The sequence below is a fragment of the Cnephaeus nilssonii genome (assembly GCF_951640355.1).
Source record: "Cnephaeus nilssonii genome assembly, chromosome: 6".
Taxonomy (NCBI): domain Eukaryota; kingdom Metazoa; phylum Chordata; class Mammalia; order Chiroptera; family Vespertilionidae; genus Cnephaeus; species Cnephaeus nilssonii.
In genome coordinates this window covers 34,017,001-34,036,085 of record NC_137077.1, presented here as the reverse complement: position 1 = coordinate 34,036,085, position 19,085 = coordinate 34,017,001, and the positions used below count along the sequence as shown (strand labels likewise).

General features: G+C 38.7%; 1 protein-coding gene across 2 annotated transcripts in view; it reads left to right on the top strand.

Moving 5' to 3' along the window:
- ITPR2 (inositol 1,4,5-trisphosphate receptor type 2) overlaps positions 1-19,085 on the top strand; it is a 427,719-nt gene that overhangs the window by 87,882 nt on the left and 320,752 nt on the right. For both annotated transcript variants that reach the window (XM_079773600.1, XM_079773601.1), the window contains exons 3-9: positions 1,224-1,339; positions 2,132-2,218; positions 4,551-4,709; positions 11,125-11,223; positions 11,529-11,612; positions 11,917-12,063; positions 16,240-16,335. In XM_079773600.1, coding sequence (XP_079629726.1) covers positions 1,224-1,339; positions 2,132-2,218; positions 4,551-4,709; positions 11,125-11,223; positions 11,529-11,612; positions 11,917-12,063; positions 16,240-16,335 — 788 coding nt within the window. The remainder of the gene's footprint in view (positions 1-1,223; positions 1,340-2,131; positions 2,219-4,550; positions 4,710-11,124; positions 11,224-11,528; positions 11,613-11,916; positions 12,064-16,239; positions 16,336-19,085) is intronic.

Here is a 19,085-nt window from a genome sequence, read left to right as displayed (position 1 = left end):
TCTACTTAAATAAGGCTTTGGGTTTTTTCGGCACTAAAACAATGCAGCGTTTGGTTACTTGCCTTGTATAGTCAAAATAGCCTGCATTAAATTGGGAGAACTCATTTGGAGATATCTGTAAACAACCTCTATATTTGTGCTTAAAAATTTATATAGTTTCTTTGTAGAGGATAGTATACAGGAAATAATTTCTAGGGCTTTTATGTTGCCGAGGATAACAGTTCTTAGGTCTAGTTGTTTCACACACGTGTGCCAAGTGGTGATTCTTGTGTCATATTGTATTTGTGATGGTCTCTCACGCTACTTTTAGCAGTTCAAGGGTGCCTTTTTTCTGCTGCTTATACAATATTTATACACTGACATCAATGATTTTTAACCTATAAAGTACTAATTAGTTTTCTGTAGCCTGTATGTTTATGGGGGGGGGGGTGTGTCAACCAACAGAATTTAGCCATTTCTTCTGAATTTTAAAAATGCCTTTAAAATTTTACAGTCATATTTTTTTATTATTTGTGCCATTATAATAACAAATAAGTGAGATTTGAAAAGATTTTTTTTAAAAAAGCGAAAAACAGTTTTTGCCTTTTGACTTAGAGATATCACTAGTGATGTCATTTCACTAGATATCCTGTCCTGATATTGAGTGGGAGAGTTAGGACTGTAATCTTGGTTTAGTTTGTTTTTGTTTTGCTCTCCCCCCTGACATAACACACTATGTCCCAGATTTTCATATTCACCCAGGTATGTGGAAGCTTGGGGAATGGGTGACTGAGATGTGGTTGTTGTGATTGTTTCTATTGTTTGCATCCCTTTGCTGTCAAAGATACATAAACTGAATAAGTGATTGATTGTGCAAGGTCACATAAGGCAGTGAAAGTCACTAATCTCATTCTATTCAATTTGTGAGACCACATACCCCATTATTATTAATAGTGCTTCTAATATTATGGTTACCTTGGTTTGGTTTCTTTATAAATGACTCTAGCTAAAGTACCCTTTAAAAAACTTAAAGTAATGAAGAAGTGGGTATTTTCACAGTCTAAAAAGTTATTTGGACAGGTTGTTATAGAGAGAATTCAAGAGTTGGCTGGAGGATGGGCTACATGACCTTTAAATGTTCTTTACTCTCAGGGATTCCAAGATTCCAGTGCTTAGGCTAATGGAAAAATGTAAGAAATGCTGATCCTCTCAGTTACATGATTTTGTTTGTTGTTTTGTCACAGACTGCCTCTTTAAGGTGTGTCCTATGAATCGATATTCTGCCCAGAAACAATATTGGAAAGCTAAGCAAGCCAAACAGGGGAACCACACAGAGGCAGCCTTGCTGAAGAAATTACAGGTAAGAGCCAGGCTTCTATTTGTCTGGCTTAGGCTAGACCAGGTACAGCAGTAACAAAAAATCTATTTCCTAGGCTCTTGATTTCACTCAGTCCACAGAGATTTAGAAGAGTAGCAACACATTGAAACTGGAAGGGACTTTTAAGTTACAGGGTGTGACTACTGATTTCCTGGTGTGTAGGTAATACATTCCTGCTGCTATTTTTTAGGGTGTGCCTGACAAATTCAGAGATTCACATCAAACTGGAAAACCAATTCAGAATCTCTGTAGGAATAGCAGATCCAGTTATATTTTAGTTGGCACAGTACTTTATTATTTTTTTTTTCTGAAAGACTGGAAAAAGAAAGTCTGGTGTTTCTGATTTGGCTGAGTACAAATTTGATAAGACTTAATTTGTGTCATTAAAATTTCTGTTGCTTTCAGCATTGAAACTATATTTTGAGACTTTTGAAATTCATCTACTGTCCTGGTTTCTCTAGCTATATTCCACTGAAAGTAATTATAAGACCACAGAGCCTAGGGCTTTTCTGAAATTTCCAACGTAAAAACTTCCCAAGATATTTTGGGCCACATTTCAGCATTAACTTGAGAGAATCATCACATTATATTATAATCATGTATTTAATTATTGCCACCCTACCCTAAGCACCGGGAGTAAAGCAACCAACCTATTTTATTCATGGTTGCATCCTTTGTGCTCTTGGTTCCTAAAAAAAACCCCTTATTTCTTTGTCAGTTATTGTATTCTGTTTGCTATGTTTTCACACTGAACATTTGATAATCATTTTATAGCATGCTGCAGAATTGGAACAAAAGCAAAATGAATCAGAAAATAAGAAGCTGTTGGGAGAAATCGTGAAATACAGTAATGTTATCCAAGTAAGTGTCGATTTACTTTCCCTTAGAAGAGGTGAACATTTTATGGGTAATTTGCATTTGGTTGGAATACCAAATAGCATTTACATTTTGGGGTGCAATAGTTTGTTCTTTGGTGGTATTTATAGATGACGTGATATTTCCAGTTGACATTCAGCACACTATTCCAGGTGTTTAGTAATAAGTCTGCTATATACACATTAAGAAGTGAGCTTCTCTAAATGCATCCACAAGTTACTGCATCCAAAAGAAAAACATGGGAAACATGTAATAGAGGCATTAGGTCATGTAATGAAATAGCCCTTTAGTATTGGGCTAATGTGTAACATGTGAACCTTTATCTTTTCACTCTGTAGAGAGAAGAAAGTTTCAAATTGTACTTTTAGATGGAAATTGTCCTTGACTTGTTATTAGAAGAGCTTCTATTTCAATTAGCGTGCACACTGATTTATCTCAGCTGCATTCCTTTCTTGTATTTCACTAGATTTATTAGCTTTTTACTTGGTTATTTGTTACTATATGCCCCACCTTGTTCCAAAAAGAATGTAAGGCATTTTCAGAAATACCACATAACGCAATAAAATAGAAATAAATAAGGCAACTGGGTCAAAGGGAAAATAATAGTTGAACAAATTAGTGAAGTCAAGGGTGAGGCATGTTTATAAAAACCAGTTTGTCAAAGGATCTCTTACCCTTTGCGACAGCATGGATGGACCTGGAGAGTATTAGGCAAAGCGAAATAAGCCAGTTAGAGAAAGACAAATATCACATGATCTCACTCATATGTGGAATCTAATGAACAAAATAAACTGACCAACAAAATAGATCCAGAGACATGGAAGCATGGAACAGACTGACAGATTTCAGAGGGAAGGGTCGGGGGAGGGGAAGAAATTAACCAAAGAACTTATATGCATATATGCATAGCCCATGGACGGAGACAATAGTGCTGTGAAGGCATGGGGTGGGGTGGGAGCCGGGTGGAGGGGGGCAAAGGGGGAAAACTGGGGGACATCTGTAAGACTATCAACAATAAAAAATACATTAAAAAAAGGAACAAAACAAAAAAACCCAGATTTAACATGGTCGGTCCAAAAGAAGTGGGGTTGGCCCATGAGGGTTTTCATTGGTTTATGGTAAAACTAGAGGCCCAGTGCATGAAATTCGTGCACGGGTAGGATCCCTAGTGGCTGCTGGCTGCCAGCTGGGGACTTTCTTCATTCCGCACTGCCACCTGGTGGTCAGCACACGTCATAGCGAGCAGTCAAACTCCCAGTTGGTCTAACTCCCGAGGGGGCAATTTGCACAGTAGCCTTTTATTATATAGGACAAGAACCAAGGATATTATAATGAGTTTTTCAAAAGGCTGATTTCTTTTTTAAGTTTAAGAATTGCCCTTGCCCTGGCTGGTGTGGCTCAGTTGGTGGGGTGTCATCCCTTGTACCAAAAGGTTGCCCAATCAATTCCCAGTCAGATCACATGCCTAGGTTGTGGGCTCAATCTCCAATAGGGGGCATGCGGGAGGCAGGTGATCTATCTTCCTTCCTCCCTCCCCCCCCTCTTTTCCTCCCTTCCTCCCTCCCTCCCTCTCCCTCTTCTTCTCCCCTCCTCTTTCTCTAAAATTGACAAAAAAAAAAAAATCTCACCAAAACAAAAAAAGAATTGCTCTTTGAGATATTTTCTTTCTTATATTGTATTTAAATGACCATTCATTTTTGAAATGATTGTAATAATAGAGAGGAAGGTTGTTTGTTTTATCTTCCTCCTCAGTAAAATAATGTTTTGGGAAAGTTTTGTTCATGCAATGCAAAAAAATCCAAGAAATGGCGCTTCTGGGCTCATCTGAGAAGGGGTGGCTCAGCATCCGTAGAAGTTGTACAGCCCGTGTAGACCGTGCCGTCTGCCTCCCGACAGAGGAAGGATTGGGGATGTCTGTGGGCAGGGATGGTTATAAATACTAAGTGGGTCTGTACATTATTTTAGTTTTGTGGTTTTTCTTTAGTATGGTTTGTTTTTGTGGCTGTGCAGGAATGTGGTTTGAGGGAACTTCCAGGTCCCTTTGGAAAGCATGGTTTTATTTTATTATTTATAATGAGATGAAAATCAGTCAGAGGTGTTTCCTGGTTTTCCTCCTGTGCCCACTTCGTTATGAAGCAGAAGTGGGGGTGGAGGTGAGGAGGAACCCAAATAAGTCAAGTTGGGAAGCTGGTGAGTTTGGAGTTTTTGTCTAATCTTTACCTTGTTATGTGGGTACATGATATGTGTATGAATGTATAAATGTATTTAACAGAGGAGATCCCAGAATGAGGTGGTAACCCATGTTTTCTCCCTACAGCTACTGCATATAAAGAGCAACAAGTACCTGACTGTTAACAAGAGGTTGCCTGCTCTGCTGGAGAAGAATGCCATGCGTGTGTCCTTAGACGCTGCAGGAAATGAAGGGTCTTGGTTTTACATTCATCCCTTCTGGAAGCTGAGAAGCGAGGGTGACAATGTAAGTACATATAAAATTAAGAGAATAACAGTGCATTCATAAAGACAATAATTCTTAATGAGAGAACCCATAAAGTAACAAGGAATTAGAGTTCTCAATCTTCACCTATTACTTTTATATTCCTATCTTTAATAGGTTAAAAGCACTTATTTGTCATACAAATTGTGCTCAGGAACTTTAAAAGGACAAAGTTTAAATTAATAGAATATCATCTTCCAACTCAAATTTGTGTCAGAGAACTTAAGTAACCTTAATATTGGCTGTGCTTTAGAAGAGAGAGGTGGGGTTTGCTTTTCTGCCTAATCAGGAGGGAGCCTGGCTGTAAGGAAGCAGAACTCTGCCTAGCACATCGTGTCTGCTCGTTTGAATTAATAGAGTAACACAGTGAACCATGATGGTGTTTTGTTCACTGGCTCTATGGTCTACTGTTTACAGTCTATACATCTTAATAGATATGTAATGTATGTGGAGCTATAGATTGGCACTTGCTCGTTGATGACATTTAACATACGTTGTGGAATATGTGCATATTGTTTCCTGTAAATTTTGGCAGTTGCTAAATTTTGTGCTGGTTTACAGAGTAGAGAAAATAAAAATTACGTGAAATGATTCAATAAGACCCACAGTAAGATATTTTTATGTGTAATAAAGTAGCGGGTGATAGTCCTTAGCACACAGGAGATGCTCAATACATGCTGATTGATAGTCAATACTGAATAAGTTTCCTAAATAGAATACCCCGCAAATATGGGATCAGGTGATCAAGAAAATAATCATTGAGATAAAAAAAGAACATTATAAGTTCAGAACAATATAAAAATGTAATTATTCTGATAGTTTTCTCAATTATATTTTAACTAGAGGCCTGGTGCACAAATTCGTGCATGGGTGGTGTCCCTCGGCCTGGTCAGTGATCGAGGCCAACTGAGGCCATTGTGCCCCCAGGGCAGCTGGCTTGGGGGTGGGGCCGCAGGAGATTGGCCAGCTGGCCTGGGGGAGGGACCGTGGGAGGTAGGCCAGCATGGGGAGGTTGGCTGTCGGAGCGCACTGACCACCAGGGGGCAGGTCCTGTGTTGAGCATCTTCTCCCTGGTGGTCAGTGTGAATCAGCAACCGGCCAGTCATACTGGTAGCTTGGTCTTTTATATATATAGATTGTGTTGGATATTTCTTGTCTTAGAAATGTCTTCCTTTATAATGAATCTATTTTCCAGTGAATTTTGAAGTACAAAGTCTATTCCACAGGATGCAAGCTTCATGGTTTAATTTGTTAAAAATTATCTGGTGATGTCCTCCTAGGTAAGGTTCGGGTGCAGCATGGCATGCAGGGATGTAATGCACTTTAAGTCTTGTGTTGATTCCTCAAGAAACAAGTCTTACCTTTTTTTCCTTTTTTTTTTTTTTTTTTTGGCATCAAGTGATGTGTGCTGTGAGCATGATACATATATTTTAATTTGAATAGGTAGTTAATTACAATCAACTCTCAATTATTCAGGGGCTGATTATGTTTATGAACAACCTATTCCTTTCCTTGTTTTGCTTGTTCCCCCTTTCCAGCCCCGCACTGAGTAGTGTCCCTGTCTTTAGGAGGCCCATGAAAATTAAATGTCAGAACAGACAAAACACGAGCTCCAGCTCTGAAGGAATGAGATGAAATGATTGGGTATACCAGGTGATCAGATTAGCTGTAGATTTTTTAAAAAAAAATGCATTCTATCCTGTTTATTTATTCATTCTATCTGTTCTTTCCCTGCTTCCAAATGCCTTTAGAGGGTCAACAGAGAGTTGAATGTAATGAACTATTTGAAATAATTAGTTGTATTGCGGAAATAAAAACAAGCCACCACCCAAACACTAGGTCTTGGTTAAAATGGACATTGTAATTGTTAGGTGCCATAGAAATCCTTTTGTATAGATGTGCTTCATAAAGCATGGCTGAAACAACCTCCCGCATTGCTGTCTGCTGAAATGGCTCTTGTTGTTGGTCACCGCTGTGCAGCTTTTGTCTGTGATGGAGGGTGCCGTGAAAGCATAAGCACAACCACAGCCCTGCACTTGCCACGTAAATAATTGTATTGTAATGCTCATTTTCTTCCCTAGGAATAGGCAGCACTTTTTCCTAAAATATAAAGTCTACAGTATTTTATTGGAGGCAAATGCAAATACTGTCACTTCACAACAAGTGGTTTAATATTTACAGATTTAAAAAAACCCTATTAAACTTAGAAGAGGAAATTGCAAGGTTCAAAGGACCTTTAAAATTATATTTTACTATTTAGCAATTACTTTCAGGTTATAAGTATTCAACAAGATGTTTGGTTACTTAAATGAAATGTAAGAATGAGGCTGGGGGGAAAAATGCTTATATCTTCAAAAAGCAATGGTTTCTGTACCTTTGTCATATGTATAAAGAATTGTGGGATAATTTTGGGGGAAAATAGGTTCATGGATTCCTCAACTTCCAGCTGTATAGAAGCCCTTGCTTGCTGTTGAGTAGCTAGAAAGTCACCGGGGGCGGCCTTGAGCAGAGTACATAAATATTTTATTTTCATTCATCTTCCCATGATTGAATAGTCTGTTTTTTTCATTTTCAACTTTGATCTAAGAAGACATTAGTTCTTTATCATGATGGTAGATTTTAAAAGTGAGAAAAGGATAGGCCTCTTTCAATCAAGAGAAAAATTCAACTCTGAGGGACAGAGACTCTTCAAAGAGCAAGTAGATTTTGCTATTTTGCAAAACTGGATGCCTTGGATTTATAGCAAAGGCAGGACTAAGACTGATGGTGTTGCTTTCTACTGCAAGGTTCTTTCCCCCATACCAGGTGCCACTTCAAAAGAAGGGTAGCTGCTACTGGCATTAGAATATTCTTCATTTTCAGTAAAATCCCAGCTTGAATCTCACATGGCTGTTAAGTAGAATCAATTGGAATTGAAAATGTTTAGATGTTTGTGCACTAGAGCAAATGTGATGTGGCAGAAAATGACTTTATCCTCAAGTTCTGTATTTAATAGCTAGCTTCTCAGAAGGCAGCTGACTTCCGTCAGTGGATCAGGCCCCAGGCTGCACTCTTCTGAGAATCTACCAAGGTCCATATTTACCAAGTTATCTAAGTACGTGTGTATTCTTTGAGAGTAGGAACTATTTCTTACCCTCTTTTGTATTCTTCCATTTTTTCACCTCTTACTGTTCCTTTTATTTCATACCGCTTGTTTCATTTGAAAGTCTTATTCAGCTTCGTTGGTCAAAGTAATCATCAGGAACATGACCTGGAAATCAGTGAGTTAATGTTAGACTCTTCTCATGGATACTGTTTTTTTTTGAGGATGTTGGGAATATGTTTCTGTCATGTTGACTTTTATATGTTCTTGTTTATATTTAATTCTTAGGAAATCTTAGAATTTGGAACATTTTGGTTATGTGGCTGGTCTCTTAAAAATATGTAAGTTGTGCCTGGCCGAGGTAGCTAGGTGGTTGTCAACCTATGAACCAGGAGGTCACAGTTCAATACCTGGTTCAGGCATATGCCCAAGTTGCAGGTTTCATCCTCGCTCGTCAGGAGGCAGCTGATCCATGATTCTCTCTCATCACTGATGTTTCTATCTCTCTATCCCTCTCCCTTCCTCTCTGAAATCAATAAAAATATATTTAAAAGATATATAAGTCTCTATGGGTGATATTTTAAAGTACATATAACATATGGATTGGCTCAAAGCTTACAAATAACTATAGTAAAATAGTAAGACTTAGAGCAGTGAATATTGGTGCAACCAAAAGTATTCTTTTATTTGGAAGAACATAGCTAAAATATAGAATTACATTTAGCAACTTATTGGCTGATACTTACTTTGGTTCAGATAAGAATGGCATAGTCAACCAGACCCAGCTGTTCTTTAAGGAATTGGAAAACCAGATGCAGCCTCTCAGGGCTGTGGTGTCGGTCCCACTGTTTATAGGAAGGAGGACGACTCGGCCTTGCACGTGGCTGAGACTTAGGGCTGCCTTGGTGTCATGTGCAATAACAAGTTGTGGTGTCTTTTTTTGTTTTGTTTAAATTTCTTTATTGATTAAGGTATCACATATTTGTCCTCATCCCCCCATTCCCATCCCACACCCCTCCCCACGCATGCCCCCACCCCGCTGTTGTCCTTAACCGCTGGTTAGGCTCATATGCATGCACACAAGTCCTTTGGTTGATCTCTCCCCTTTATCCCCACCCTCCCCTACCCTCCCTCTGAGGCCCGACAGTCTGATCCGTGCCTCCTTGTTTCTGGGTCTGTTCTTGTTCATCAGTCTATGTTGTTCATCATTTCCCCTAGATGAGTGAGATCATGTGCTACTAGAAATACACTTATAAGAACCAAAAATGAGACAAGCAATAATGGTTATGGTGACAGGCAAATGAATCAGTCTGTAGTGAGTTTCTTTCTGGGCCAACAGTTCTTTTGAGACCCAATTTCAATGTCAAACAGTTCCTTATGTGTACATGTCAGCAATGACATTTCAGTTCTGGATGGTGGTCAAATGGTGGTAATGCAGGTCCGACCCTCTCTGGTTTGGTCCTGGGCAACCTGCAGTGTCATGTGCAATAATAAGTTGTGGTGTCTTTTTTTTTTTTTGAGGATGTTGGGAATATGTTTCTGTCATGTTGACTTTTATATGTTCTTGTTTATATTTAATTTTAAGAAATACCAATTCATGGTTCAAAATAGAAAATACTATAAAGATATATTGTGAAACGTCTTCTATCCTTTTTACCGTCACCCCAGTTCCCACCCCTCTTCCAGTTAACCACTAGAAGGGTTTCTTATGCATATACTTTTACACCCTTCCTTCTTTTTTTACACAAAAGTAACCCAGCTCTGCCCCCTTTACCTCTCCCTCAGCACTGTTTCTTGTTGATCTCTCCTTGTCTATACACAGAGAGTTTTATGATGGGTCTGTGTGTCACATCATCCGACTGATGATGACTTGAAAGGCAGGGTGATGTTTAGGAGCTATTTCTGCAAACCAGGCTTCTCTCTCATATTTGAATCTCCAGGTATGTGACCACAGTACCATGTGTGAATGTGGATTCCTGTATATAATCTATAAAAGGTTAAATTAGATGAAAATGTGAAATTATGTTTCTTAATATATTGGTTTAGGCTAGGATACAGAGAGAAGTTCTGTTTATTGTTGTCAAAGTCCTAATTTGTTTCTCAGTTGTCTATCCAACGAATTTCTTCTAATATTCAGTTGTTGTGAAATATGCACAGGGAAGGTATTTGTTTTCATTTCCCAGATGGTGAGCAATTCTATAAATGGCAGTGTAGTTACTTCAGTAATAAGTCTTTAATGGAACTTAACCACAAAAGCAACTTCACTATCTATAAAATTAAACTGTCCATTATTATCATTAAGAATGCATAAGTTAATTTCTCCACATTTTGAGTTATAAATAAAAGTACTTAAAGATAAAACAGATAATGATAGCATAAATGAAAAAAAAATCAACTTAGACTTCTGTAGAGCATTTTTCCCATAACCAATTTTATTTTATTTTTTATTTTAAATATATTTTATTGATTTTTTACAGAGAGGAAGAGAGAGGGATAGAGAGTTAGAAACATCGATGAGAGAGAAACATCGATCAGCTGCCTCTTGCACACCCCCTACTGGGGATGTGCCCGCAACCAAGGTACATGCCCTTGACCGGAATCGAACCTGGGACCCTTGAGTCCACAGGCCGACGCTCTATCCACTGAGCCAAACCGGTTTTGGCACCAATTTTAATTTTAATTTTAAATTGAATACCAAGATTAAGGAGCACTATTAGTTTGATATGTTTAAGATAAAATTGAAGGAGAGGCCTAAAGCCCCAAACAGTACACATAGTTCTGCAAGGTCGTTCCTAATGCTGCATTTCCTGAATCCAGATGACATTAGGATGTTTAATAAATTTCTGAGATGATAGGTAGGGCCAAATTTAACAGGTCTGTTTTTGGTTCCAGGGATAATACAAATGTATATCATTACCTACTTCTACTTGAAGTGGTTCTACTATTTAGGCAGATTGGTTTTTGGGGCAGTTGCATTCACTATCTCTATCTGCTGTGCTCATAGCGTTAAGACCTCATGGGGAGGAATAATGACCTGTTAAGAAAGCTCTCACCGAAAGGGGAGATTTGATAAGAAAAGGATCTACACTAGTTTTATAAATTCAGACTGATGAGCACTATGGGACATGATTATCTGATCATTTACCAGAAGAATTTTACCTGAAAGAGAAAAAGAATTGAACTGAAGTTTGTATGGAGGATAAACAGGCCAGGTGTTAAGTCAATAAGGAGGACTTTCATGGAGTTATTTTTAGCTTCAAATGTAGACCAAAGATCCATGCAGTGTCTCAATGGCGACTTCTTTCTGATTCCTAGATTGTTGTTGGTGACAAAGTTGTTCTGATGCCCGTGAACGCAGGACAGCCACTGCATGCGAGCAACATAGAGCTTCTCGATAACCCAGGGTGCAAAGAGGTACGTTCAGGAGGAAAACAAGTGAATTTGTTGATTTTCTCATGAGAGAGAAAAAAAGGCATATAATTTCTTTCATTGTTTTCATAAGCTTAAGTCTAGTGATACTGACTAATACTCCTAAGGTTCAAATAGATAATGATTAGTTATTGTATTGCTATTTTCAGATAGTCCTTTGGAGACATTTGTGTGGAAGTACCTATGTCATTGTCCAAAGTTGTCGTTTTTCACCTTTTGCTAGTTGAAGAAATAATTTCTGTTACAACATGGAACTGTGGTGGTATAACTGGACATTTCTTCATTAATAGGTGAATGCTGTTAATTGCAACACCAGCTGGAAAATCACTTTATTCATGAAATATAGTTCTTACCGAGAGGATGTGCTGAAAGGTGTAAGTATGTGCTGCACAGAACATTTGCCGGAAGAATCGAAGGTAGTTTTATTGAACTTCCAGATGCAAAACATGTGCATCCCCTGGTGTTCATCGTTTAGCGTGTGACTATAAACCTATATACCGAGAATTTGGCTGTATACTCACAAAAAGTGTTTCATTAGTTTCCTCTCCTGTATTTTGAAATGTAGAAATAATCGTTCAACACTAAGTAGATTATCAAAATCAGAAAGATGCACTTGCTCCTTATGTCTTATGGTCAGCCTTTTCTTGGAAATACAGTTTTCTTGACTTGTTTTTCTAGGGTGACGTCGTTAGATTGTTTCATGCAGAACAAGAGAAATTTCTGACCTGTGATGAATATGAGAAAAAACAGCACATTTTTCTTCGTACAACCTTGCGTCAATCAGCCACTTCTGCTACTAGTTCTAAAGCACTCTGGGAAATAGAGGTGTGTGAAATATTATTTGGCTTTTAATAAGTATTTACATCAACAAGACAAGATTCAGTAGGCTGATTGTTTTATCATTATAGGCTTCATGTATGATAGACCAATAAAACATTACTTTTTGTGAACTGACTCGCACCTCTTTATTGCAGTGACAAATTTGATACATTACTGCTTCCTTCACCTGTCTTCTCTGGGGCATCTCCCTCTCTTCCTCTTGTTTAAGATGGGCATATATGTGATTTTGCTTTTAAAAAATCCATTGTGAAATGTTTGTTGTCAACATTGATAAGACTGAAGGCGATGTGTCTCAACTGTCATTGGAGTTAAGATGGGGTAGGATGACTCACTTTAAGTGAACATCAGACCTGCAGTCACTGCAAAGAACAGTTAGTTCTTCTGGGGATGCCATTTTTTTCTATTGGGATGAGGAGAGCCATAGTTAAGAATTCATTCAACCTTTGAAAAGTATTTTTTAAATGTCCCAAAATGGTAGGGTAATTAGGAAAATGTAAGATATGGATTTTTCTTTACAGAACCTTTCTATACAGTGGAGGAGATAACATATGCACAATTTCTTATAAACAAGCCAACATCTGATAAATTCCATCTTGACTTAATGCATATCCAGGCTTATGCAGTGGATCTCAACCACCTTAAGCCCAATTACTCCCCCTTTACAGCATATATTCTCTGATACTTTAATATCCTAAAATAAAACTCATAGGTAATATTATCCATATATTCTCATGTTTAAAAATTAATAAAATGCCCCAAATTCTAATATGATGGAGAAATAAAAGGAAAATACTTTATAACAAAATAATATGTACTTCAACATGTAGAAACCTACTCTAGAATATAGTATATGTATACCTAGCTTTGAAGGATACATGAGAGAAGTGGTAAATGCAGAGGATAAGACAGCATTCTATATGAGCACAGGAAAATGAAAGAGCAGAGGTGCATAATTAAACTCTTTAGTGCTTAACAGAAGAGACTTAATTGTACATGATTAAAAAAAGAGGGAAATAACCATAATTGAAACAGGGACAATAAGGCAAATTACAGACTGCTAAAACAGAGAAATTAAGTAGTATGATGTTTATGCAAATGAGCTGAGCCTTAATTATCAGTGTAACATCAAAATAATTCTCTAAGTTATGACATGGTTTGTAATAGAGATGAAATAGCACAAAGAACGTATTTTCTATCTTGAAATCCACCACTTGTTGAGGCATCCTTTCAGTCTGTGGCATACAGGAGAGACCATATCTCTCAGTGGGAGATAAGGAATTGAGAAGGTGTTGGGGAAAAGAGCCATCACCCAACAATTCTTCCTGACAACTTCCTCATCCTGGGAAGACTGAAAGATAAGTTACCTGAAAAGAAATTAATAATTAAAATATGCATTTTCACACCATAAATTTCTTATCAATGTGCTCCAAAAATAAAAAAAAATAAAGGGATAGCAATAATGTGAGATATTATTTTAAAACGTCATTAATGAAATACAGTGATGAAAAGGCCACATAATGACTTCCCTCTACAGTGAGTTCCCCGCATTTCATGTGCCTCTGCCTATTTGATGTTTGGCTCTAAATTTGTTGAAAGGAGTTTTGAATCTTTTCAATATATTTGCTATTAGTTTTATAGCTTTGGCTGTAACTGTACCACTGCACTGAAATCCATTTCAACAAAATGCATTAGTTGGAAATGTTATAACCCGCTGAGCAGTCAGAGGGAGAGAGCGAATAAATTATTCAATAATGTTGAGATGTCTTGAATTCATTTAAGCTTCTCTCTTCATAGTGTATTTCTCTTAAATTATTGGCCTTCTCATATAACTTGATGTAAATACTTTTTAGTATGATTATGTATCAAAGTATTACCAATTTCTATTTGTGGCGGGTTTCTTTCTGTAGGAGATTGAAGGAGGTAGGCTGGGACACATTTCTCTGTTGTGTGGTGTATCAGTCAGGAAGCCTGAGCATCATGTGTTTCAAGAAAAGAGGTATTTCATATAGGAAATTAGGTTTCAGTGTTATTGGAAGGACTGGATGGGGAAAGCGGGTCGGGAGCAATGGTCTTATATGAGGATCTGCAGTGCAGTAACCCACTACTGCCCCTCCTCTGAGCCTGTCCAGGCTTCTCCTCCTGCGCTTTGGGAGTCCTCACCCACCCACCCAGTGAGCCTGTATTGCAGCCTGTAAGAGCCTGCACCCCACCCTGTGGGAGCCTGTACCCTACCTTGTAGGAGCCTGCATCCTACCCTGTAGGAGCCTGCACCTCAGCCTGTAGGAGCCTGCACCCCGCTGTGGGAGCCTGCACCCCGCTGTGGGAGCCTGCATCCTACCCTGTAGGAGACTGCACCTCAGCCTGTAGGAGCCTGCACCCCAGCCTGTAGGAGCCTGCACCCCGCTGTGGGAGCCTGCATCTTACCCTGTAGGAGACTGCACCCCAGCCTGTAGGAGCCTGCACCCCGCTGTGGGAGCCTGCATCCTACCCTGTAGGAGCCTGCTTTCCATTCTGATGAAATGTCTCCAGAACCCCACCAGCCAGGCTTCCAGCCCCTGTAATACAGGGAAGCATGGGAGGGTGAAGGTGGGATGGCCCTGTGTGCCACACACAATAGCTAACATGTGTGAATTGCAGGATGTATGATGTCTTGTCCACTGCCCATTAATGCCAAAAGCATTCCTCCCAAGTCACTGTGACAAATGAAAACATCTTCCTTTCTGTATCTCCAAATTGTCCCCTAGGGAGCTGTACTCCCATTGTTAGACCTACTGTAGGCTAGTTCTTAGTCTGGGATCAATGGTGATCTTCAAGTTATTTGTTAATCTCTAATATGTGTATACAAAATGTGTGTGTGTACATAAGAAAACCAATAGATTTATCAGATTCTCAAAGGTATCTATGGCTCCCTCAAGGGAGCAAGAATTCAGACATTGACAAGGTCACAGATGCTGGTGTGATTAGCAAAGGATTTGTGGAAGAAGTTTGATTTGAAAACTGAGCCTTATAGGATGGCTTGGTTTTAAAGACTTCATCCACTTGGAAGTATTTTCATAATTATTATCTCATTTGAGCTATTGGAGTAGGAGAAGACATAGAAGATGGAGTCTAACAAAAGGCATAGAAAGTTACATATATATTAGCACACAGAACCTGAGGCTGAGCAGGAGTTCAAGAGTGGTCAGTATTAATAAAAAGAAGCTAACCTGTTGAGGGAGAATGATGAAAAGTACTCCTAGCGCTCTGGTATGTCTTATATTTATCACCACAACAATCCTATGAATGAAACCCACTTTATACATGAAGAAACAGGCTTGCAGATGTTAAATTATTCACTGCAATCATACCATAGTAACTGGCTGGGCCAGGACTCAAACACCGTCATCTTCAGGCTGTACAGCCTGAGTCTTGCTACTGCACCAAACCGGTCATTACCACCTGTTTCAGATCTTCTGCTTTTATTCTCAACCAGCCTAGAGGGGCAAGGCCAGTTCCAAGGACAGGCATCAAAGGACATGGTGCTAGCCATCAGCACACATGGAAAGGGCCAAGAATTAAGTTAGTCCAGACCTCCAGGCCTGGGCATTTGTGGTTCTCTCTGCCTGGAATGAGCTCTTCCAGTCTCTCTGCATGACTGTCCCATTCTTATCCTCTGGATTTCGGCTCACACATCACCTCCTCATGCTGTGTGTCTTGTCGTAGGCTGATGTCCATGCTGATCATCATATCTAAAGTAGCCTCCCCTGGTTCCTCAAATCTTATTCATTGAAAGCTCTAGTCTTGTTCATTGCTGTGTCCCTATTGTCTAGAAGACCACCTGGCACGTCGCAGGTTTTTCATACTGTTTGTTGAATGAATGCTTAAATAACAGATGGGGGGAACCATTTTCCCAGTTTTGGCCTGGGAACATGTCTTTGGAGTGAAGCTGTATTTGCAGACATAAAGCGTAGTATCATGCATGTACAGCGAGTTCACTGTTATGTCCTTTGCTCATTTATGGGGACTTGTATTTTTCTGCCACGTTGTCCTCTCACGAAAACACGTATTAGATTTGAAGAGTTAGCATCAACAGGCAGGCACCCTTTGTAAACTGTTGGCATTTGCTTGCCAGGTCCATGAATAGGTTTTAGCCATTATTGTCCCTGCTCTTTTTGTCTGTAGGTGGTTCATCACGACCCATGCCGTGGGGGTGCGGGGCAGTGGAACAGCTTGTTCAGATTCAAACATCTTGCAACTGGGAACTACTTGGCGGCAGAGGTAAGACTGATGGATGTAGTGCTATGGAATCTCTGATTCTGAAATAGAGAAATAGGCAGTTAGGCTTTCTAAAATGCATGATATTTGCAGGAGCAAATCCGAATTAGGACATTATACAAATTTCATTACTGCCTATCGTGTTCTGGGTTGACGGATACATTTTTCTTCAAATGTGAATATTAACTGAAGCCTTAAAATAATATTTGTCTTTAAATTAAACAACATAGAATCAGAGGCATGGGTACATGGAACAGACTGACATATGCCAGAGGGAAGGGGGCGGGGGGAACTGGATGAAAGGTGAAGAGATTAGGCAAAGAACATATATGCATAGCCCATGGACGCAGACAACAGTGTGGTGATGGCCAGAGGGAGGGGGAATGAGGCCTGGGGCTGGCATGAGGTGAGTAAAGGGGGGACAATGGAGGACATCTGTAATAGTGTCAGCAATAAAAATATTAAACAACAGCAGAACCCTGGGGGTTGGTTTACTGGAAGGTCAAGTGGAATGGGGTATCTGATTTGCATATTCATGTGATTGGTCCTAAAATTTCCCATGGAATTTCACTCTTTCAGAGTGTCTGCATTGGAGAGGTGATCAGCTCATTGTTGTATGGTCTGGGTAGTTTCAGGTTTATCTCCAGTGGCCACTGTTTCACTGTTGGGTGGCTTTCATTGTTGACACCCCTGGAGAGGAAAGGGTTTTCTTCCTCAGACATAGAATTGTCTGAGAACTGTCAATAAATATGGTAAAAACATGTAAGCTCTTTTCTTTCTCCGCTAAAAGCATGCTGACAATCAGATAGACATGAAGGGTGGAGAGAAGTAAAAGCATAGAGGTTTTAGAAATGATTTGATTAAAGTTTGGTTATCTAACTTGAAAATAATTTAGAAAATGCTGTTTTGTTTTTATAAAGATGTATGAAAAGATCCTTTCATTCTACTCTCCTCAACTCTGTTTTTGTTTTTCAACTTAGTTCCTTCTGGGATTTACAACCAGCATTTGGTCTTGGAGTTTTTGGTATTACTTATCTAACTTTGGGGTTTAGATGTGAGGGAGGGTAAGGAAATGAGGATGGAGAACTGATGAGGAAAAGGTATGGGAAATAGGACATTTCTATAAACATGCTGATCCCCTGTCTAAACTGGTACCCACCCCCATGGCCCTCTCCATCCTATTAATCTGTGTTTACTACCATCTGATTTGTTGTGCATTTTATATTATACATACCTATTATCTTTCTCTATCAGAATGTATGTTCTATTAAGACAGGGAATTTTCTTAACATCACCACTGTTTCCCCTGCACCTAGGACAGTGCCTAGAACTTATTTGATGAATATATTTGGAATGAATGAAGGAGTATAAAGAAGCTATTCAGGCTTCTATAATGGGAAGGAGAATTTAGGGATTTGTATCTGAGAAGCATTTGGAACCACATTTGGGCAAATTAATCTCTCTAAGCTTCAATATCCTCTGGTGAAACGGGGATAATCACAATATTTATATAATAAGATTACTAAGAGAATTGAATGAGGTAAAGTGCTTGGCACAGTGAGTGTGTGGCTCAAGGTAAGCGGCATGATTCATTTTATTATGTGATAAATAAGGATTCTTCTTATTTTATAAATACCTGACTCATTATTTATGAATCCCTTCAGCTGAATGAAATATAGCTTTGCAATTTTTGGGCTCCTTATACTTGTTTTGAAGTTTTTTGAAAAGTAACTGTTTGAAGCAAAATTAAGTATCAGGTAGAAAATTTTTATCTAGAAAAAGAATTAGAAAAGTCTACTAGATGTCTCATAAAAGATAAACTAGGATTAAAATTCTTTTGGCTTTTATGTTCGTGGTTCTTTTTCTTAATTCACTTTTCAATCAATGGATGTTTTAGCTACGGATGTTGTCTACAAAAACAATATAATTACATATTGTTAGTTTTCCTCATTAATTTCTGTAATTAAAACTTGTGTCATTTGATACATTCAAATGATTGAATTGTTAAGAATTAAATTGTTTATTCACTTAAATGAAGATCCATGATTTCGATACATAAATGAACGAGTTATTAAACACTGAAAAGTAGAAAGCAGCTCAGACCTGTACAAGAACTTGAAAGATTGTCTTTTCATTGCATTTCTAGAGAACATGACTTTAAATGTCAGATGCTATTTCGTTCATTAAAGAGTCTGATGTGTTTGTAGGATCTCTTCTGTCATCTTTAATACTTTAGATAACATCTTTTTTATGGCAAGGTGAGAATTAAGCATTAATACATATCTGAAAATTGAAAGCTAGGAATCTATTTTCTACTGACTTTAACTAGTATAACAGATTGGGTGATTCTGTGTAGTATTGTAGTATCAAAAAAGAAGTCATAGTTTCAAAATACTGACATCCATTAGTTGGGGTTTTACGCTTCATATGTCGGCTCTGTCCAGACAAGTCCTACCTCAGATGCTGTGCTGCTGGTGGGAAAGCGTCCAGAGGTGTGGCAGAGTCGCAGCGATTGTAGTCGCTGTCGCTTGATAAAACACTGGTTTTCAACAATAGGTGGAAACTAGCCTGTGACAGTTGAAAAACAATGATCATCCTTTTGCTTTTTAAAGATGCCCAGATCTTTAATTGCAAAGCATTGTTCCTGTCATTGAGGCGGGGTGGGGAGTTCCCAACATGTTGAGTTGTAACATCCTAGAAGCATTTGTTTTATTGTAAGAGAGAAAAAGCTCCATGGCTTTTATTTATTTTTC